This window comes from Hyla sarda, unplaced genomic scaffold (assembly GCF_029499605.1).
Source record: "Hyla sarda isolate aHylSar1 unplaced genomic scaffold, aHylSar1.hap1 scaffold_59, whole genome shotgun sequence".
Taxonomy (NCBI): Eukaryota; Metazoa; Chordata; class Amphibia; order Anura; family Hylidae; genus Hyla; species Hyla sarda.
In genome coordinates, this window is record NW_026610603.1 from 700,227 (window position 1) to 723,288 (window position 23,062).

The following is a 23,062-nucleotide window of genomic DNA, read 5'->3' on the forward strand; positions in this document are numbered from 1 at the left end:
TAGACATATCGCCCATTGCGATCGTCCATAATATAGCAGAGATGCAGAGTGACTCTTTACAGCGCTCACATCTCTGCACTATACTCCGGCCACTGATGTGAATAGAACATCAGTCATTCATATTTTCAGCCCAGAGTGGGGATTGGCCGGATGGTTGCAGCCAATCACAGCTCTCTGCGGGATATATGAATATGTATATACAGTGACCCCCCGACCTACAATGGCCCCGACAATACCATATATATACAGTGACCCCCCCGACCTACAATGGCCCCGACATACCATATATTTACAGTGACCCCCCAACCTACGATGGCTCCGACATACCATATATATACAGTGACCCCCCGACCTACAATGGCCCCGACATACCATATATATACAGTGACCCCCCGACCTACAATGGCCCCGACATACCATATATATACAGTGACCTCCGGACCTACGATGGCCCCGACATACCATATATATACAGTGACCCCCCGACCTACAATGGCCCCGACATACCATATATATATACAGTGACCCCCCCGACCTACGATGGCCCCGACATACCATATATATACAGTGACCCCCCCGACCTACGATGGCCCCGACATACCATATATATACAGTGACCCCCCGACCTACAATGGCCCCGACATACCATATATATACAGTGACCCCCCGACCTACGATGGCCCCGACATACCATATATATATACAGTGACCCCCGACCTACAATGGCTCCGACATACCATATATATACAGTGACCCCCCCCCCCTGACCTACGATGGCTCCGACATACCATATATATACAGTGACCCCCCGACCTACAATGGCCCCGACATACCATATATATATACAGTGACCCCCGACCTACGATGGCCCCGACATACCATATATATATACAGTGACCCCCGACCTACAATGGCTCCGACATACCATATATATACAGTGACCCCCCCGACCTACGATGGCCCCGACATACCATATATATACAGTGATCCCCGACCTACGATGGCCCCGACATACCATATATATATACAGTGACCCCCCCCGACCTACAATGGCTCCGACATACCATATATATACAGTGACCCCCCGACCTACGATGGCCCCGACATACCATATATATACAGTGACCCCCGACCTACGATGGCCCCGACATACCATATATATACAGTGACCCCCCCGACCTACGATGGCCCCGACATACCATATATATATATATATACAGTGACCCCCGACCTACGATGGCCCCGACATACCATATATATACAGTGACCCTCCCGACCTACGATGGCCCCGACATACCATATATATACAGTGACCCCCGACCTACAATGGCTCCGACATACCATATATATACAGTGACCCCCCCGACCTACGATGGCCCCGACATACCATATATATACAGTGACCCCCCGACCTCCGATGGCCCCGACATACCATATATATACAGTGACCCCCCCCGACCTACGATGGCCCCGACATACCATATATATACAGTGACCCCCCGACCTACGATGGCTCCGACATACCATATATATACAGTGACCCCCCCGACCTACGATGGCCCTGACATACCATATATATATATATATATATACAGTGACCCCCGACCTACGATGGCCCCGACATACCATATATATACAGTGACCCCCTCCGACCTACGATGGCCCCGACATACCATATATATATACAGTGACCCCCCCGACCTACCATGGCTCCGACATATCATATATATACAGTGACCCCCCGACCTACGATGGCCCCGACATACCATATATATATATACAGTGACCCCCGACCTACGATGGCCCCGACATACCATATATATACAGTGACCCCCTCCGACCTACGATGGCCCCGACATACCATATATATACAGTGACCCCCCCCGACCTACGATGGCCCCGACATACCATATATATACAGTGACCCCCCCGACCTACAATGGCTCCGACATACCATATATATACAGTGACCCCCGAACTACGATGGCCCCGACATACCATATATATACAGTGACCCCCCGACCTACGATGGCCCCGACATACCATATATATACAGTGACCCCCCCCGACCTACGATGGCCCCGACATACCATATATATACAGTGACCCCCCGACCTACGATGGCTCCGACATACCATATATATACAGTGACCCCCCCCGACCTACGATGGCCCCGACATACCATATATATACAGTGACCCCCCCGACCTACCATGGCTCCGACATATCATATATATACAGTGACCCCCCGACCTACGATGGCCCCGACATACCATATATATACAGTGACCCCCCCCGACCTACGATGGCCCCGACATACCATATATATACAGTGACCCCCCGACCTACGATGGCTCCGACATACCATATATATACAGTGACCCCCCCGACCTACGATGGCCCTGACATACCATATATATATATACAGTGACCCCCGACCTACGATGGCCCCGACATACCATATATATACAGTGACCCCCTCCGACCTACGATGGCCCCGACATACCATATATATACAGTGACCCCCCCCGACCTACGATGGCCCCGACATACCATATATATACAGTGACCCCCCCGACCTACAATGGCTCCGACATACCATATATATACAGTGACCCCCGACCTACGATGGCCCCGACATACCATATATATACAGTGACCCCCCGACCTACGATGGCCCCGACATACCATATATATACAGTGACCCCCCCCCCGACCTACGATGGCCCCGACATACCATATATATACAGTGACCCCCCGACCTACGATGGCTCCGACATACCATATATATACAGTGACCCCCCCGACCTACGATGGCCCTGACATACCATATATATATATATACAGTGACCCCCGACCTACGATGGCCCCGACATACCATATATATACAGTGACCCCCTCCGACCTACGATGGCCCCGACATACCATATATATACAGTGACCCCCCCCGACCTACGATGGCTCCGACATACCATATATATACAGTGACCCCCCGACCTACAATGGCCCCGACATACCATATATATACAGTGACCCCCCGACCTACGATGGCCCCGACATACCATATATATATACAGTGACCCCCCCCCGACCTACGATGGCTCCGACATATCATATATATACAGTGACCCCGACCTACGATGGCCCCGACATACCATATATATACAGTGACCCCTCGACCTACGATGGCCCCGACATACCATATATATATACAGTGACCCCCCGACCTACGATGGCCCCGACATACCATATATATACAGTGACCCCCCGACCTACGATGGCCCCGACATACCATATATATACAGTGACCCCCCGACCTACGATGGCCCCGACATACCATATATATATACAGTGACCCCCCCCGACCTACGATGGCCCCGACATACCATATATATATATATATACAGTGACCCCCGACCTACGATGGCCCCGACATACCATATATATACAGTGACCCCGACCTACGATGGCCCCGACATACCATATATATACAGTGACCCCCGACCTACGATGGCCCCGACCTACCATATATATATACAGTGACCCCCGACCTACGATGGCCCCGACATACGATCACTCTCAGAGGCAGCATCACCATCCGATGCTTTTGTATGTCGGCGCCATCGCATAAACGTCTATCCTCCAGCGCAGACTGCTTCAGCCACCACCGGATAGCCGTTTACGTTGTCCCGTGTGGTCCGCTGAAGATCACTTACCTGTCCTCGGGGCTCCGGCGCGTCCTCTTCGGGATCCTTCATCGTCGGCGCTCTCCATCGTCGTCATCACGTCGCTGCGCACGCCGTCCCGTCATCCAATAGGAGCGGCGTGTGTAGCGACGTGATGGCGGCGACGGAGAGCGAGGATGCCGGGGAAGCAGAGGCCTTGCCGGAGCGTCGGGGACACCTTGGGGACGCGGCGACAGCGATGGAAGGCGACATCCAGGGCAGCGGTGAGGGTCCGGAGCGGCGGGGACACGAGTATAACCTCCAATACCAGTGGTCTACAACCTGCGCAACGGAACCCGGGGAGATCTGTCAATTAGTACTGGTACTACTACTCCCATCAGGGAAGAGTGTGTTCCATGCTGGGAGTAGTAGTACTACCTAAAGAATAAGGCTAGGTTCACACTGTGTAATTTCTGGGCAGAATTTCTGCCAGAGATCAAGCCAGCGGCACTAGGACCGCACGGACTGCATTGCCGTCCCCTCAGATGTCAATGCATTTCTGAGCAGATCTCCCAAAAGATCCACCCAGAAATGCATTGCAGTCTATGGGGACGGCAATGCAGTCTGCTCGGTCCTAGTGCCGCCGGCTCGATCTCTGGCAGAAATTCTGCAGTGTGAACCCAGCCTTAAAAGGGAAAAACACACACACTACATTTATATTATTGTCGGCTACATTTTTTAGTTCCCTGCCCGCCAACATAAATTGATCGCTGTTAAAATATGTATAAAAATTTTGTTTAAAAAAAAAAAAAAAAAAAAAAAAAGATACAGTAGTGATGGGAAAAAATAGTATTTAAGGAAATTTATCTTTTTTTTATTTTTTTTTTTAAGGTACCCTACGAAATTTTATTAAAAAAGGTATCTCCATCACTCTTTTGGATCGCGAAAGTCCAAAAAATGAATAAAAACTGCCTGAAAAAATGCCAAAGTAAAAACCCACATGGCGTTTTTCTTGGCATTTTTTTTTTATTCCCATAGACTTCTATGGAAGTAAAACGCCACAATTTCAGGGGGGAAAAAAAACACCAGTGGCTCCACATGCTGCGATTTAGCAAAACCGCCAAAAAAGTGTAAAAACGCCAAAAGGATTGAAAAAACTCCAAACTGAAAAACGCCAAGTGGAAAAATAATTTTGCGATTCCTCATTGATTTACAGCCGACATCTGGCCGCAGCGTTTTTTTGGCCGAAATAATTTACGTTTTATTTGGCGTTTAAAAAAAAAAAAAAAAAAAGTAGAAACTTAGCTTTATAGCACCCCGGATGGATGTGTCTGTAGTGATCAGCAAGGCAGAGTCCACGAACAGTAATACTACTGGTTACGCCAGGATAAATATTAAAGGGGTACTCCGGTGGAAAACTTTTTTTTTTTTTTTTTTTTTTTTTTTTTAAATCAACCGGTGCCAAAAAGTTAGAGATTTGTAAATGACTTCTATTAAAAAATCTTATTCCTTCCAGTACTTATTAGCTGCTGAATACTACAGAGGAAATTCTTTTCTTTTTGGAACACAGAGCTCTCTGCTGACATCACGAGCACAGTGCTCACTGCTGACGTCTCTGTCCATTTTAGGAACTGTCCAGAGTAGGAGAAAATCCCCATAGCAAACATATGCTGCTCTGGACAGTTCCTAAAATGGACAGAGATGTCAGCAGAGAGCACTGTGCTCGTGATGTCAGCAGAGAGCTCTGTGTTCCAAAAAGAAAAGAATTTCCTCTGTAGGATTCAGCAGCTAATAAGTACTGGAAGGATTGAGATTTTTTTTTTTTATAGAAGTAATTAACAAATCTGTTTAACTTTCTAGCACAAGTTGATTTAAAAGGGAAAAAAAAAAAAAAGTTTTCCACCGGAGTACCCCTTTAAGATCATGGACCAAGCAAGGCCTCTGGTGTTCATGAACACGGAACAAGTAGGAAGTAGGTCTAGTAATGACTCCTTAAAGGGGTTCTCCACTGAACATTTTGTTTCAAATGCTGGGTGCGGGCTGCGGGGGTCATGACCTCACACCACGCCCCCTCGATGCAAGCTTATGGGAGGGGGCGTGGCAGTGGAGTACCCCTTTAATAACCGTAGCGGGTATGTCTGACTCATCTACAAAGTGTCACTAGTTCCCAAATGTACAAACCTTGAATCTGTTAAAGTCTTACCCTGATCTATCAGATCGGCGCTCTATTGCTCCAGCCTGCCATAGGCAATAGATATATTACAGCCAGTACGGGCCTCGGCTGCCATGACAGCGGATCGTCTCCCTGCGATCACCACTAGTGACATGTTCTGGGGATGTTTATGTGCTGACAGCTTGTGAACAGTTAAAATAGCCGGCAACAGAGATCACTCCATCTGCCTATTACTGGCGCAGAGGCGCGGAATATAAAGAGGGCCTGACTACCGATCCTGCTCTATAGCTCCCTAATGACCCCATGACCTATCAGAGGAGGTTAAAGGGTTAAGTACAGATACTTCCAAAGCAGTGATGACAGCAGTTCCTGTAGGTTATATTCTTATAGCAGCCGGATGTAAAACACTACTGGCACTTACCTGCCCCTCAGCTGCCTCTGGGTGACCGTCCTGTTCACTACAACAAGTGTAACCATATACGGCACATCCTGGTGCTCTGCCGGCACAGTGAACGGACACTGCACATGTGGATGGCTCCGGACTGGGAACTGGTTTATAACCGGACATAGTAGAAGTATTGTGAGTGCAGCTCTGGAGGTGACTGGAGGATGAGACGTAATGTAACAGCAGAATAGTGAGTGCAGCTCTACTGGATAAGACATGATGTAACAGCAGAATAGTGAGTGCAGCTCTACTGGATAAGACATGATGTAACTGCGGAATAGTGAGTGCAGCTCTACTGGATAAGACATGATGTAACAGAATAGTGAGTGCAGCTCTACTGGATAAGACATGATGTAACAGCAGAATAGTGAGTGCAGCTCTGGAGGCTAAGACATGATGTAACAGCAGAATAGTGAGTGCAGCTCTACTGGATAAGACATGATGTAACTGCGGAATAGTGAGTGCAGCTCTGGAGGTGACTGGAGGATGAGACGTGATGTAACAGCAGAATAGTGAGTGCAGCTCTACTTTATTAGACATGATGTAACAGCAGAATAGTGAGTGCAGCTCTGGAGGCTAAGACATGATGTAACAGCAGAATAGTGAGTGCAGCTCTACTGGATAAGACATGATGTAACTGCGGAATAGTGAGTGCAGCTCTGGAGGTGACTGGAGGATGAGACGTGATGTAACAGCAGAATAGTGAGTGCAGCTCTGGAGGATGAGACGTGATGTAACAGCAGAATAGGGAGTGCAGCTCTGGAGGATGAGACATGATGTAACAACAGAATAGTGGGTGCAGCTGTGGATGATGAGACGTGATGTAACAGCAGAATAGTGAGTGCAGCTCTACTGGATAAGACATGATGTAACTGCGGAATAGTGAGTGCAGCTCTGGAGGTGACTGGAGGATGAGACGTGATGTAACAGCAGAATAGTGAGTGCAGCTCTGGAGGATGAGACGTGATGTAACAGCAGAATAGTGAGTGCAGCTCTGGAGGATGAGACATGATGTAACAACAGAATAGTGAGTGCAGCTCTGGAGGATAAGACAGGATGTAACAGCAGAATAGTGAGTGCAGCTCTGGAGGATAAGACAAGATGTAACAGCAGAATAGTGAGTGCAGCTCTGGAGGATAAGACAAGATGTAACTGCAGAATAGTGAGTGTTCTGGGGACTCGGTGAGGGTGCAGATACGTCACATGTCCTATATGTCCTGTCATGTGACAGTATCTGCATCTCACATGCCCATGTATACCAGGCAGCACTCTCCTCCCCTGGGTCCTACAGGCCGCCATCTATACCGCTCTCATATTTATCGTTTCTTGTGTTTCAGAGAACAGTAAATCACGACGACCAGTGGCCTAACACCTCTTCTCCTCTCCCCGAGATGTCCGTCCATTTACAATGAATAGCAAGGAGTGTGCCGAGGTCTCAGGTGAGATTATACCCCTGAGGTGAGATTATACCCCTGAGGTGAGATTATACCCCTGTACTGAGGTCTGAGGTGAGATTATACCCCTGAGGTGAGATTATACCCCTGAGGTGAGATTATACCCCTGTACTGAGGTGAGATTATACCCCTGTACTGAGGTGAGATTATACCCCTGTACTGAGATCTGAGGTGAGATTATACCCCTGTACTGAGGTGAGATTATACCCCTGTACTGAGGTCTGAGGTGAGATTATACCCCTGTACTGAGGTCTGAGGTGAGATTATACCCCTGTACTGAGGTCTGAGGTGAGATTATACCCCTGTACTGAGGTCTCAGGTGAGATTATACCCCTGTACTGAGGTCTGAGGTGAGATTATACCCCTGTACTGAGGTCTCAGGTTAGATTATACCCCTGTACTGAGGTCTCAGGTGAGATTATACCCCTGTACTGAGGTCTCAGGTGAGATTATACCCCTGTACTGAGGTCTGAGGTGAGATTATACCCCTGTACTGAGGTCTGAGGTGAGATTATACCCCTGTACTGAGGTCTGAGGTGAGATTATACCCCTGTACTGAGGCCTCAGGTGAGATTATACCCCTGTACTGAGGTCTGAGGTGAGATTATACCCCTGTACTGAGGTCTGAGGTGAGATTATACCCCTGTACTGAGGTCAGAGGTGAGATTATACCCCTGTACTGAAGGCTCAAGTGTGATTATACCCCTGTACTGAGGTCTGAGGTGAGATTATACCCCTGTACTGAGGTCTGAGGTGAGATTATACCCCTGTACTGAGGTCTGAGGTGAGATTATACCCCTGTACTGAGGTCTGAGGTGAGATTATACCCCTGTACTGAGGTCTGAGGTGAGATTATACCCCTGTACTGAGGTCTGAGGTGAGATTATACCCCTGTACTGAGGTCTGAGGTGAGACTATACCCCTGTACTGAGGCCTCAGGTGAGGTTATACCCCTGTACTGAGGTCTGAGGTGAGATTATACCCCTGTACTGAGGTCTGAGGTGAGATTATACCCCTGTACTGAGGTCTGAGGTGAGATTATACCCCTGTACTGAGGTCTGAGGTGAGATTATACCCCTGTACTGAGGTCTGAGGTGAGATTATACCCCTGTACTGAGGTCTGAGGTGAGATTATACCCCTGTACTATACATACATATATATATATAATGTTCTCTTTATTATACATGCCTGTATTATTTTGTTAAAGAAAACAGCCACCATATTAAGGTTTTCCTACCCAAGAAGCTGCTGGAATGTTTACCGAAGTGTACGGCGTTACCGAAAGAGAGGCAGCGCTGGAACACCAATGAGGTACAGAATATATCTTTTATGTTTTTATATATATATATATATATATATATATATATATATATATATATATATACACACATATACACGCTCCTGTCCTGAAATACTCTGTGCTGCTGGAGCTCCGGCACTTTATTTCCCTGCATACAGCTGTTTAAAGGGGTACTCCGCCTCTAGATGAACTTCACCCCGCTCGTGATGTCACAGCCACGCCCCTTCAATGCAAGTCTTTGGGAGGGGGTGTGACAGATGTCACGTCCCGTCCCATAGACTTGCATTGAAGGGGCGTGGCCGTGACGTCACAAGCCTCCGGCGCTTCACCCAACGCTCTAAACGAAATGAATTCTCCTTTTCCTGCAGGAAATCGCCTCTTACCTCATTACCTTTGAGAAGCATGATGAGTGGTTATCTTGTGCCCCCAAAACCAGGTGAGCCCCCAAAAGTCTGATGCCACCTAGTGGTAGAACAGCTGTACAGCCTGAGGACTGAGACAGATGCCCCCAAAGGCATTACAATGTGATAGTGTAGTTATACAAGGTAATAGTGTAGTTATACAAGGTAATAGTGTAGTTATACAAGGTAATAGTGTAGTTATACAAGGTAATAGTGTAGTTATATAAGGTAATAGTGTAGTTATATAAGGTAATAGTGTAGTTATACAAGGTAATAGTGTAGTTATACAAGGTAATAGTGTAGTTATACAAGGTAATAGTGTAGTTATACAAGGTAATAGTGTAGTTATACAAGGTAATAGTGTAGTTATACAAGGTAATAGTGTAGTTATACAAGGTAATAGTGTAGTTATACAAGGTAATAGTGTAGTTATACAAGGTAATAGTGTAGTTATACAAGGTAATAGTGTAGTTATACAAGGTAATAGTGTAGTTATATAAGGTAATAGTGTAGTTATACAAGGTAATAGTGTAGGGATACAAGGTAATAGTGTAGTTATACAAGGTAATAGTGTAGTTATACAAGGTAATAGTGTAGTTATACAAGGTAATAGTGTAGTTATACAAGGTAATAGTGTAGTTATACAAGGTAATAGTGTAGTGATACAAGGTAATAGTGTAGTGATACAAGGTAATAGTGTAGTTATATAAGGTAATAGTGTAGTTATACAAGGTAATAGTGTAGTGATACAAGGTAATAGTGTAGTGATACAAGGTAATAGTGTAGTTATACAAGGTAATAGTGTAGTGATACAAGGTAATAGTGTAGGGATACAAGGTAATAGTGTAGTTATACAAGGTAATAGTGTAGTTATACAAGGTAATAGTGTAGTGATACAAGGTAATAGTGTAGTGATACAAGGTAATAGTGTAGTTATATAAGGTAATAGTGTAGTTATATAAGGTAATAGTGTAGTTATATAAGGTAATAGTGTAGTTATATAAGGTAATAGTGTAGTTATATAAGGTAATAGTGTAGTTATAAAAGGTAATAGTGTAGTTATACAATGTAATAGTGTGGGGATACAAGGTAATAGTGTAGTTATATAAGGTAATAGTGTAGTTATATAAGGTAATAGTGTAGTTATATAAGGTAATAGTGTAGTTATATAAGGTAATAGTGTAGTTATATAAGGTAATAGTGTAGTTATATAAGGTAATAGTGTAGTTATACAAGGTAATAGTGTAGTTATACAAGGTAATAGTGTAGTTATATAAGGTAATAGTGTAGTTATACAAGGTAATAGTGTAGTTATACAAGGTAATAGTGTAGTTATACAAGGTAATAGTGTAGTTATACAAGGTAATAGTGTAGTTATATAAGGTAATAGTGTAGTTATACAAGGTAATAGTGTAGTGATACAAGGTAATAGTGTAGTTATATAAGGTAATAGTGTAGTTATATAAGGTAATAGTGTAGTTATATATGGTAATAGTGTAGTTATATATGGTAATAGTGTAGTTATATAAGGTAATAGTGTAGTTATATAAGGTAATAGTGTAGTGATACAAGGTAATAGTGTAGTTATACAAGGTAATAGTGTAGTTATACAAGGTAATAGTGTAGTTATATAAGGTAATAGTGTAGTTATATAAGGTAATAGTGTAGTTATATAAGGTAATAGTGTAGTTATATAAGGTAATAGTGTAGTTATACAAGGTAATAGTGTAGTTATACAAGGTAATAGTGTAGTTATACAAGGTAATAGTGTAGTTATACAAGGTAATAGTGTAGTTATATAAGGTAATAGTGTAGTTATATAAGGTAATAGTGTAGTTATACAAGGTAATAGTGTAGTTATACAAGGTAATAGTGTAGTTATACAAGGTAATAGTGTAGTGATACAAGGTAATAGTGTAGTTATACAAGGTAATAGTGTAGTTATACAAGGTAATAGTGTAGTTATACAAGGTAATAGTGTAGTTATATAAGGTAATAGTGTAGTTATATAAGGTAATAGTGTAGTTATATAAGGTAATAGTGTAGTTATACAAGGTAATAGTGTAGTTATACAAGGTAATAGTGTAGTTATACAAGGTAATAGTGTAGTTATACAAGGTAATAGTGTAGTTATATAAGGTAATAGTGTAGTTATACAATGTGATAGTGTAGTTATACAAGGTAATAGTGTAGTTATATAAGGTAATAGTGTAGTTATATAAGGTAATAGTGTAGTTATACAAGGTAATAGTGTAGTTATACAAGGTAATAGTGTAGTTATATAAGGTAATAGTGTAGTTATATAAGGTAATAGTGTAGTTATATAAGGTAATAGTGTAGTTATACAAGGTAATAGTGTAGTTATACAAGGTAATAGTGTAGTTATACAAGGTAATAGTGTAGTTATACAAGGTAATAGTGTAGTTATACAAGGTAATAGTGTAGTTATACAAGGTAATAGTGTAGTTATACAAGGTAATAGTGTAGTTATACAAGGTAATAGTGTAGTGATACAAGGTAATAGTGTAGTGATACAAGGTAATAGTGTAGTTATACAAGGTAATAGTGTAGTGATACAAGGTAATAGTGTAGTTATATAAGGTAATAGTGTAGTTATACAAGGTAATAGTGTAGTTATATAAGGTAATAGTGTAGTTATACAAGGTAATAGTGTAGTTATACAAGGTAATAGTGTAGTTATATAAGGTAATAGTGTAGTTATACAATGTGATAGTGTAGTTATACAAGGTAATAGTGTAGTTATATAAGGTAATAGTGTAGTTATACAAGGTAATAGTGTAGTTATATAAGGTAATAGTGTAGTTATATAAGGTAATAGTGTAGTTATATAAGGTAATAGTGTAGTTATACAAGGTAATAGTGTAGTTATACAAGGTAATAGTGTAGTTATACAAGGTAATAGTGTAGTTATACAAGGTAATAGTGTAGTTATACAAGGTAATAGTGTAGTTATACAAGGTAATAGTGTAGTTATACAAGGTAATAGTGTAGTTATACAAGGTAATAGTGTAGTTATACAAGGTAATAGTGTAGTTATACAAGGTAATAGTGTAGTTATACAAGGTAATAGTGTAGTTATACAAGGTAATAGTGTAGTTATACAAGGTAATAGTGTAGTTATACAAGGTAATAGTGTAGTTATACAAGGTAATAGTGTAGTTATACAAGGTAATAGTGTAGTTATACAAGGTAATAGTGTAGTTATACAAGGTAATAGTGTAGTTATACAAGGTAATAGTGTAGTTATACAAGGTAATAGTGTAGTTATACAATGTGATAGTGTAGTTATACAAGGTAATAGTGTAGTTATATAAGGTAATAGTGTAGTTATACAATGTGATAGTGTAGTTATACAAGGTAATAGTGTAGTTATACAAGGTAATAGTGTAGTTATACAAGGTAATAATGTAGTTATACAAGGTAATAGTGTAGTTATATAAGGTAATAGTGTAGTTATATAAGGTAATAGTGTAGTTATATAAGATAATGGTGTAGTTATACAAGGTAATGGTGTAGTGATATAAGGTAATGGTGTAGTGATATAAGGTAATTGTGTAGGGATACAAGGGAATGGTGTAGGGATACAAGGGAATGGTGTAGGGATACAAGGGAATGGTGTAGGGATACAAGGGAATGGTGTAGGGATACAAGGGAATGGTGTAGGGATACAAGGGAATGGTGTAGGGATACAAGGGAATGGTGTAGGGATGCAAGGGAATGGTGTAGGGATATGAGGTAATGGTGTAGGGATACAAGGGAATGGTGTAGGGATACAAGGGAATGGTGTAGGGATACAAGGGAATGGTGTAGGGATACAAGGGAATGGTGTAGGGATACAAGGAAATGGTGTAGGGATACAAGGGAGTGGTGTAGGGATACAAGGGAATGGTGTAGGGATACAAGGGAATGGTGTAGGGATACAAGGGAATGGTGTAGGGATACAAGGGAGTGGGGTAGGGATACAAGGGAATGATGTAGGGATACAAGGGAATGGTGTAGGGATGCAAGGGAATGGTGTAGGGATACAAGGAAATGGTGTAGGGATACAAGGGAATGGTGTAGGGATACAAGGGAATGGTGTAGGGATACAAGGGAATGGTGTAGGGATACAAGGGAATGGTGTAGGGATACAAGGGAATGGTGTAGGGATACAAGGGAGTGGTGTAGTGATACAAGGGAATGGTGTAGGGATACAAGGGAATGGTGTAGGGATACAAGGGAATGGTGTAGGGATACAAGGGAATGGTGTAGGGATACAAGGGAATGGTGTAGGGATACAAGGGAATGGTGTAGGGATACAAGGGAATGGTGTAGGGATACAAGGAAATGGTGTAGGGATACAAGGGAGTGGTGTAGGGATACAAGGGAATGGTGTAGGGATACAAGGGAATGGTGTAGGGATACAAGGGAATGGTGTAGGGATACAAGGGAGTGGTGTAGGGATGCAAGGGAATGGTGTAGGGATACAAGGGAATGGTGTAGGGATACAAGGGAATGGTGTAGGGATGCAAGGGAATGGTGTAGGGATATGAGGTAATGGTGTAGGGATACAAGGAAATGGTGTAGGGATACAAGGAAATGGTGTAGGGATACAAGGGAATGGTGTAGGGATACAAGGGAATGGTGTAGGGATACAAGGGAATGGTGTAGGGATACAAGGGAATGGTGTAGGGATACAAGGGAATGGTGTAGGGATACAAGGGAGTGGTGTAGTGATACAAGGGAATGGTGTAGGGATACAAGGTAATGGTGTAGGGATACAAGGGAATGGTGTAGGGATACAAGGGAATGGTGTAGGGATACAAGGGAATGGTGTAGGGATACAAGGGAATGGTGTAGGGATACAAGGGAATGGTGTAGGGATGCAAGGGAATGGTGTAGGGATACGAGGTAATGGTGTAGGGATACAAGGAAATGGTGTAGGGATACAAGGGAATGGTGTAGGGATGCAAGGGAATGGTGTAGGGATGCAAGGGGATGGTGTAGGGATACAAGGGAATGGTGTAGGGATGCAAGGGAATGGTGTAGGGATACAAGGGAATGGTGTAGGGATACAAGGGAATGGTGTAGGGATACAAGGGAGTGGTGTAGGGATACAAGGGAGTGGTGTAGGGATACAAGGGAATGGTGTAGGGATACAAGGGAATGGTGTAGGGATACAAGGGAATGGTGTAGGGATGCAAGGGAATGGTGTAGGGATACAAGGGAATGGTGTAGGGATACAAGGGAGTGGTGTAGGGATACAAGGGAGTGGTGTAGGGATGCAAGGGAATGGTGTAGGGATGCAAGGGAGTGGTGTAGGGATACAAGGGAGTGGTGTAGGGATACAAGGGAGTGGTGTAGGGATACAAGGAAATGGTGTAGGGATACAAGGGAGTGGTGTAGGGATACAAGGGAGTGGTGTAGGGATACAAGGGAGTGGTGTAGGGATACAAGGGAGTGGTGTAGGGATACAAGGGAGTGGTGTAGGGATACAAGGGAGTGGTGTAGGGATACAAGGGAGTGGTGTAGGGATACAAGGGAATGGTGTAGGGATGCAAGGGAATGGTGTAGGGATGCAAGGGAATGGTGTAGTAATACAAGGTTCCCTCTTTGTTTTAGACCCCAGAACGGCTCCATCATCCTGTACAACCGCAAGAAGGTAAAATATCGCAAAGATGGCTACTGCTGGAAGAAGCGCAAAGACGGCAAAACCACCCGAGAAGATCACATGAAGCTGAAAGTGCAGGGGATGGAGGTGAGTAATCTATAGATATGGTGGGCGGGCAGAACCTACACGTCTCCATCCTCTCTATAGTTACATAGTTAGTACGGTCGAAAAAAGACATATGTTCATTGGGTTCAACCAGGGAATTAAGGGGTAGGGGTGTGGCGCGATATTGGGGAAGGGATTTTATATTTCTTCATAAGCATTAATGTTATTTTGTTCCAGGAATGTATCTAATCCTGTTTTAAAGCTGTTAATTGTTCCTGCTGTGACCAGTTCCTGAGGTAGACTGTTCTATAAGTTCACAGTTCTCATGGTAAAGAAGGCGTGTCGCCCCTTTAGACTAAACCTTTTCTTCTCCAGATGGAGGGAGTGCCCACTCGTCCTTTGGGGGGGGTTTAACCTGGAACAGTTTTTCTCCATATTTTTTGTATGGGCCATTTATATACTTATATACGTTTATCATATCCCCCCTTATACGTCTCTTCTCAAGACTAAACAATTGTAACTCCTTTAATCGCTCCTCATAGCTAAGATGTTCCATGCCCCATATTAGTTTAGTCGCGCGTCTCTGCACCCTTTCCAGCTCCGCAGTGTCCCTTTTATGGACAGGTGCCCAAAACTGAACAGCATATTCCAGGTGAGGCCGTACCAATGCTTTATAAAGGGGGAGTATTATACACTATAGACTGTACCAATGCTTTATAAAGGGGGAGTATTATATACTATAGACTGTACCAATGCTTTATAAAGGGGGAGTATTATACACTATAGACTGTACCAATGCTTTATAAAGGGGGAGTATTATGTCCCTGTCCCTTGAGTCCATGCCTCTTTTGATACATGACAATATCCTGCCGGCTTTGGAAGCAGCAGCCTGACATTGTGCTATTCTGTAGTCTGTGATCTACAAGTCCCCCAGATCCTTCTCTACCAGTGACTCTGCCAGTTTAATCCCCCCTAAGACATACGATGCATGCAGGTTATTAGTATACACAGCCCCCCTCTATATACACAGCCCCCCTCTATATACACAGCCCCCCTCTATATACACAGCCCCCCCCTCTATATACACAGCCTCCCCTCTATATACACAGCCCCCCTCTATATATACACAGCCCCCCTCTATATACACAGCCCCCCTCTATATATACACAGCCCCCCCTCTATATACACAGCCCCCCCCTCTATATACACAGCCCCCCCCTCTATATACACAGCCCCCCCCTCTATATACACAGCCCCCCCCTCTATATACACAGCCCCCCCTCTATATACACAGCCCCCCCTCTATATACACAGCCCCCCTCTATATACACAGCCCCCCTCTATATACACAGCCCCCCTCTATATACACAGCCCCCCTCTATATACACAGCCCCCCCTCTATATACACAGCCCTCCTCTATATACACAGCCCCCCCCTCTATATACACAGCCCCCCCTCTATATACACAGCCCCCCTCTATATACACAGCCCCCCCTCTATATACACAGCCCCCCCTCTATATATACACAGCCCCCCTCTATATATACACAGCCCCCCTCTATATACACAGCCCCCCTCTATATACACAGCCCCCCCTCTATATACAGAGCTGTTAATACCATCCTCTATATATACACAGCCCCCTCTATATATACACAGCCCCCCCTCTATATACAGAGCTGTTAATGCCATCCTCTATATATACACAGCCCCCTCTATATACACAGCCCCCCTCTATATACACAGCCATTCCTCTATATACACAGCCCCCCTCTATATACACAGCCCCCCCTCTATATACACAGCCATTCCTCTATATACACAGCCCCCCTCTATATACACAGCCCCCCCTCTATATACACAGCCCCCCCTCTATATACACAGCCCCCCCTCTATATACACAGCCCCCCTCTATATACACAGCCCCCTCTATATATACAGCCCCCCTCTATATACACAGCCCCCTCTATATATACACAGCCCCCCCTCTATATACAGAGCTGTTATTACCATCCTCTATATCATTGATAAATAAATTAAACAACAGCGGGCCCAGTACTGAACCTTGGGGTCACCACTAATAACCGGGGACCAATCAGAGTACGAATTATTGACCCCCACTCTCTGGGTACGATCCATGATCAGTGTTCAATCCAGTTACAAACTAAAGTTTCCAAACCCAAAGACCTTAACTTACCTGTCAGACGTCTATGAGGGACAGTATCAAATGCTTTAGCAAAATCCAGAAACACTATATCCACAGCCATTCCTCTATATACAGAGCCCCCCTCTATATATACACAGCCCCCCTCTATATACACAGCCCCCCTCTATATCCACAGCCCCCCCTCTATATACAGAGCCCCCCTCTATATACACAGCCCCCCCTCTATATACACAGCCCCCCTCTATATCCACAGCCCCCCTCTATATCCACAGCCATTCCTCTATATACACAGCCCCCCCTCTATATACAGAGCCCCCCCTCTATATATACACAGCCCCCCTCTATATACACAGCCCCCCTCTATATCCACAGCCCCCCCTCTATATACAGAGCCCCCCTCTATATACACAGCCCCCCCCTCTATATACACAGCCCCCCTCTATATCCACAGCCCCCCTCTATATCCACAGCCATTCCTCTATATACACAGCCCCCCCTCTATATACACAGCCCCCCCTCTATATACACAGCCCCCCTCTATATACACAGCCCCCCTCTATATATACACAGCCCTCCTCTATATACACAGCCATTCCTCTATATACACAGCCCCCCTCTATATACACAGCCCCCCCTCTATATACACAGCCCTCCTCTATATACACAGCCATTCCTCTATATACACAGCCCCCCCTCTATATACACACCCCCCCTCTATATACACAGCCATTCCTCTATATACACAGCCCCCCTCTATATACACAGCCCCCCTCTATATACACAGCCATTCCTCTATATACACAGCCCCCCTCTATATACACAGCCCCCCTCTATATACACAGCCCCCCTCTATATACACAGCCCCCCTCTATATACACAGCCCCCCTCTATATACACAGCCCCCCTCTATATACACAGCCCCCCTCTATATACACAGCCACCCTCTATATACACAGCCCCCTCTATATACACAGCCCCCTCTATATACACAGCCCCCTCTATATACACAGCCCCCCTCTATATACACAGCCCCCCCCTCTATATACAGAGCCATTCCTCTGTATACACAGCCCCCCTCTATATACAGAGCCCCCCTCTATATACAGATCCCCCCCTCTATATACACAGCCCCCCCTCTATATCCACAGCCATTCCTCTATATACAGAGCCCCCCTCTATATACAGAGCCCCCCTCTATATACAGAGCCCCCCTCTATATACAGAGCCCCCTCTATATACAGAGCCCCCTCTATATACAGAGCCCCCTCTATATACACAGCCCCCCTCTATATACACAGCCCCCCCTCTATATACACAGCCCCCTCTATATACACAGCCCCCCTCTATATCCACAGCCATTCCTCTATATACAGAGCCATTCCTCTATATACACAGCCCCCTCTATATACACAGCCCCCTCTATATCCACAGCCCCCCCTCTATATCCACAGCCCCCCCTCTATATCCACAGCCATTCCTCTATATACAGAGCCCCCCTCTATATACAGAGCCCCCCTCTATATACAGAGCCCCCCTCTATATACGGAGCCCCCCTCTATATACACAGCCCCCCCTCTATATACACAGCCCCCCCTCTATATACACAGCCCCCCCTCTATATACACAGCCCCCCCTCTATATACACAGCCCCCCCTCTATATACACAGCCCCCCCTCTATATACACAGCCCCCCCTCTATATACACAGCCCCCCTCTATATACACAGCCCCCCTCTATATACACAGCCCCCCTCTATATACACAGCCCCCCTCTATATACACAGCCCCCCCTCTATATACACAGCCCCCCCTCTATATACACAGCCCCCCCTCTATATACACAGCCCCCCCTCTATATACACAGCCCCCCTCTATATACACAGCCATTCCTCTATATGCACAGCCCCCCTCTATATACACAGCCCCCCTCTATATACACAGCCATTCCTCTATATACACAGCCCCCCTCTATATACACAGCCATTCCTCTATATACACAGCCCCCCCTCTATATACACAGCCCCCCCTCTATATACACAGCCATTCCTCTATATACACAGCCCCCCCTCTATATACACAGCCCCCCTCTATATACACAGCCCCCCCTCTATATACACAGCCCCCCCTCTATATACACAGCCCCCCCTCTATATACACAGCCCCCCTCTATATACACAGCCCCCCTCTATATACACAGCCCCCCCTCTATATACACAGCCCCCCTCTATATACACAGCCATTCCTCTATATACACAGCCCCCCCCTCTATATACACAGCCCCCCCTCTATATACACAGCCCCCCTCTATATACACAGCCCCCCTCTATATACACAGCCCCCCCTCTATATACACAGCCCCCCTCTATATACACAGCCCCCCTCTATATACACATCCTCTATATACACAGCCCCCCCTCTATATACACAGCCCCCCCTCTATATACACAGCCCCCCTCTATATACACAGCCCCCCCTCTATATACACAGCCCCCCTCTATATACACAGCCCCCCTCTATATACACAGCCCCCCTCTATATACACAGCCCCCCTCTATATACACAGCCCCCCTCTATATACAGAGCTGTTAATACCATCCTCTATATATACACAGCCCCCTCTATATATACACAGCCCCCCCTCTATATACAGAGCTGTTAATGCCATCCTCTATATATACACAGCCCCCTCTATATACACAGCCCCCCTCTATATACACAGCCATTCCTCTATATACACAGCCCCCCTCTATATACACAGCCCCCCCTCTATATACACAGCCATTCCTCTATATACACAGCCCCCCTCTATATACACAGCCCCCCCTCTATATACACAGCCCCCCCTCTATATACACAGCCCCCCCTCTATATACACAGCCCCCCCTCTATATACACAGCCCCCCTCTATATATACAGCCCCCCTCTATATACACAGCCCCCTCTATATATACAGCCCCCCTCTATATACACAGCCCCCCTCTATATACACAGCCCCCCTCTATATACAGAGCTGTTATTACCATCCTCTATATCATTGATAAATAAATTAAACAGCAGCGGGCCCAGTACTGAACCTTGGGGTCACCACTAATAACCGGGGACCAATCAGAGTACGAATTATTGACCCCCACTCTCTGGGTACGATCCATGATCAGTGTTCAATCCAGTTACAAACTAAAGTTTCCAAACCCAAAGACCTTAACTTACCTGTCAGACGTCTATGAGGGACAGTATCAAATGCTTTAGGGAAATCCAGAAACACTATATCCACAGCCATTCCTCTGTATACAGAGCCCCCCTCTATATATACACAGCCCCCCTCTATATACACAGCCCCCCTCTATATACACAGCCCCCCTCTATATACACAGCCCCCCTCTATATACACAGCCCCCCTCTATATACACAGCCCCCCTCTATATATACACAGCCCCCCTCTATATACACAGCCCCCCTCTATATACAGAGCTGTTATTACCATCCTCTATATCATTGATAAATAAATTAAACAGCAGCGGGCCCAGTACTGAACCTTGGGGTCACCACTAATAACCGGGGACCAATCAGAGTACGAATTATTGACCCCCACTCTCTGGGTACGATCCATGATCAGTGTTCAATCCAGTTACAAACTAAAGTTTCCAAACCCAAAGACCTTAACTTACCTGTCAGACGTCTATGAGGGACAGTATCAAACGCTTTAGGGAAATCCAGAAACACTATATCCACAGCCATTCCTCTGTATACACAGCCCCCCTCTATATATACACAGCCCCCCTCTATATACACAGCCCCCCTCTATATCCACAGCCCCCCCTCTATATACAGAGCCCCCCTCTATATACACAGCCCCCCCTCTATATACACAGCCCCCCTCTATATCCACAGCCCCCCTCTATATCCACAGCCATTCCTCTATATACACAGCCCCCCCTCTATATACAGAGCCCCCCCTCTATATATACACAGCCCCCCTCTATATACACAGCCCCCCTCTATATCCACAGCCCCCCCTCTATATACAGAGCCCCCCTCTATATACACAGCCCCCCCCTCTATATACACAGCCCCCCCTCTATATCCACAGCCCCCCTCTATATCCACAGCCATTCCTCTATATACACAGCCCCCCCTCTATATACACAGCCCCCCCTCTATATACACAGCCCCCCTCTATATACACAGCCCCCCTCTATATATACACAGCCCTCCTCTATATACACAGCCATTCCTCTATATACACAGCCCCCCTCTATATACACAGCCCCCCCTCTATATACACAGCCCTCCTCTATATACACAGCCATTCCTCTATATACACAGCCCCCCCTCTATATACACACCCCCCCTCTATATACACAGCCATTCCTCTATATACACAGCCCCCCTCTATATACACAGCCCCCCTCTATATACACAGCCATTCCTCTATATACACAGCCCCCCTCTATATACACAGCCCCCCTCTATATACACAGCCCCCCTCTATATACACAGCCCCCCTCTATATACACAGCCCCCCTCTATATACACAGCCCCCCTCTATATACACAGCCCCCCTCTATATACACAGCCACCCTCTATATACACAGCCCCCTCTATATACACAGCCCCCTCTATATACACAGCCCCCTCTATATACAGAGCCCCCCTCTATATACACAGCCCCCCCTCTATATACAGAGCCATTCCTCTGTATACACAGCCCCCCTCTATATACAGAGCCCCCCTCTATATACAGATCCCCCCTCTATATACACAGCCCCCCTCTATATCCACAGCCATTCCTCTATATACAGAGCCCCCCTCTATATACAGAGCCCCCCTCTATATACAGAGCCCCCCTCTATATACAGAGCCCCCTCTATATACAGAGCCCCCTCTATATACAGAGCCCCCTCTATATACACAGCCCCCTCTATATACACAGCCCCCCTCTATATACACAGCCCCCTCTATATACACAGCCCCCCTCTATATCCACAGCCATTCCTCTATATACAGAGCCATTCCTCTATATACACAGCCCCCTCTATATACACAGCCCCCTCTATATCCACAGCCCCCCCTCTATATCCACAGCCCCCCCTCTATATCCACAGCCCCCCCTCTATATCCACAGCCATTCCTCTATATACAGAGCCCCCCTCTATATACAGAGCCCCCCTCTATATACAGAGCCCCCCTCTATATACACGGAGCCCCCCCTCTATATACACAGCCCCCCCTCTATATACACAGCCCCCCCTCTATATACACAGCCCCCCCTCTATATACACAGCCCCCCCTCTATATACACAGCCCCCCCTCTATATACACAGCCCCCCCTCTATATACACAGCCCCCCCTCTATATACACAGCCCCCCTCTATATACACAGCCCCCCCTCTATATACACAGCCCCCCCTCTATATACACAGCCCCCCCTCTATATACACAGCCCCCCCTCTATATACACAGCCCCCCCTCTATATACACAGCCCCCCCTCTATATACACAGCCCCCCCTCTATATACACAGCCCCCCTCTATATACACAGCCATTCCTCTATATGCACAGCCCCCCTCTATATACACAGCCCCCCTCTATATACACAGCCATTCCTCTATATACACAGCCCCCCTCTATATACACAGCCATTCCTCTATATACACAGCCCCCCCTCTATATACACAGCCCCCCTCTATATACACAGCCATTCCTCTATATACACAGCCCCCCCTCTATATACACAGCCCCC

At 45.5% G+C, this 23,062-nt stretch overlaps 1 protein-coding gene across 1 annotated transcript in view; it reads left to right on the forward strand.

Moving 5' to 3' along the window:
* The window catches only part of LOC130340395 (calmodulin-binding transcription activator 2-like), a gene marked incomplete at its 3' end in the record, with an annotated part of 31,392 nt that extends 16,195 nt beyond the window's left edge, over positions 1 to 15,197 (forward strand). The window contains 4 exon segments of the mRNA XM_056554183.1: positions 7,621 to 7,722; positions 8,946 to 9,049; positions 9,407 to 9,474; positions 15,062 to 15,197. Of these exon segments, the coding sequence (XP_056410158.1) occupies positions 7,692 to 7,722; positions 8,946 to 9,049; positions 9,407 to 9,474; positions 15,062 to 15,197 (339 nt within the window).
* Positions 15,198 to 23,062: the final 7,865 nt, after the last annotated feature.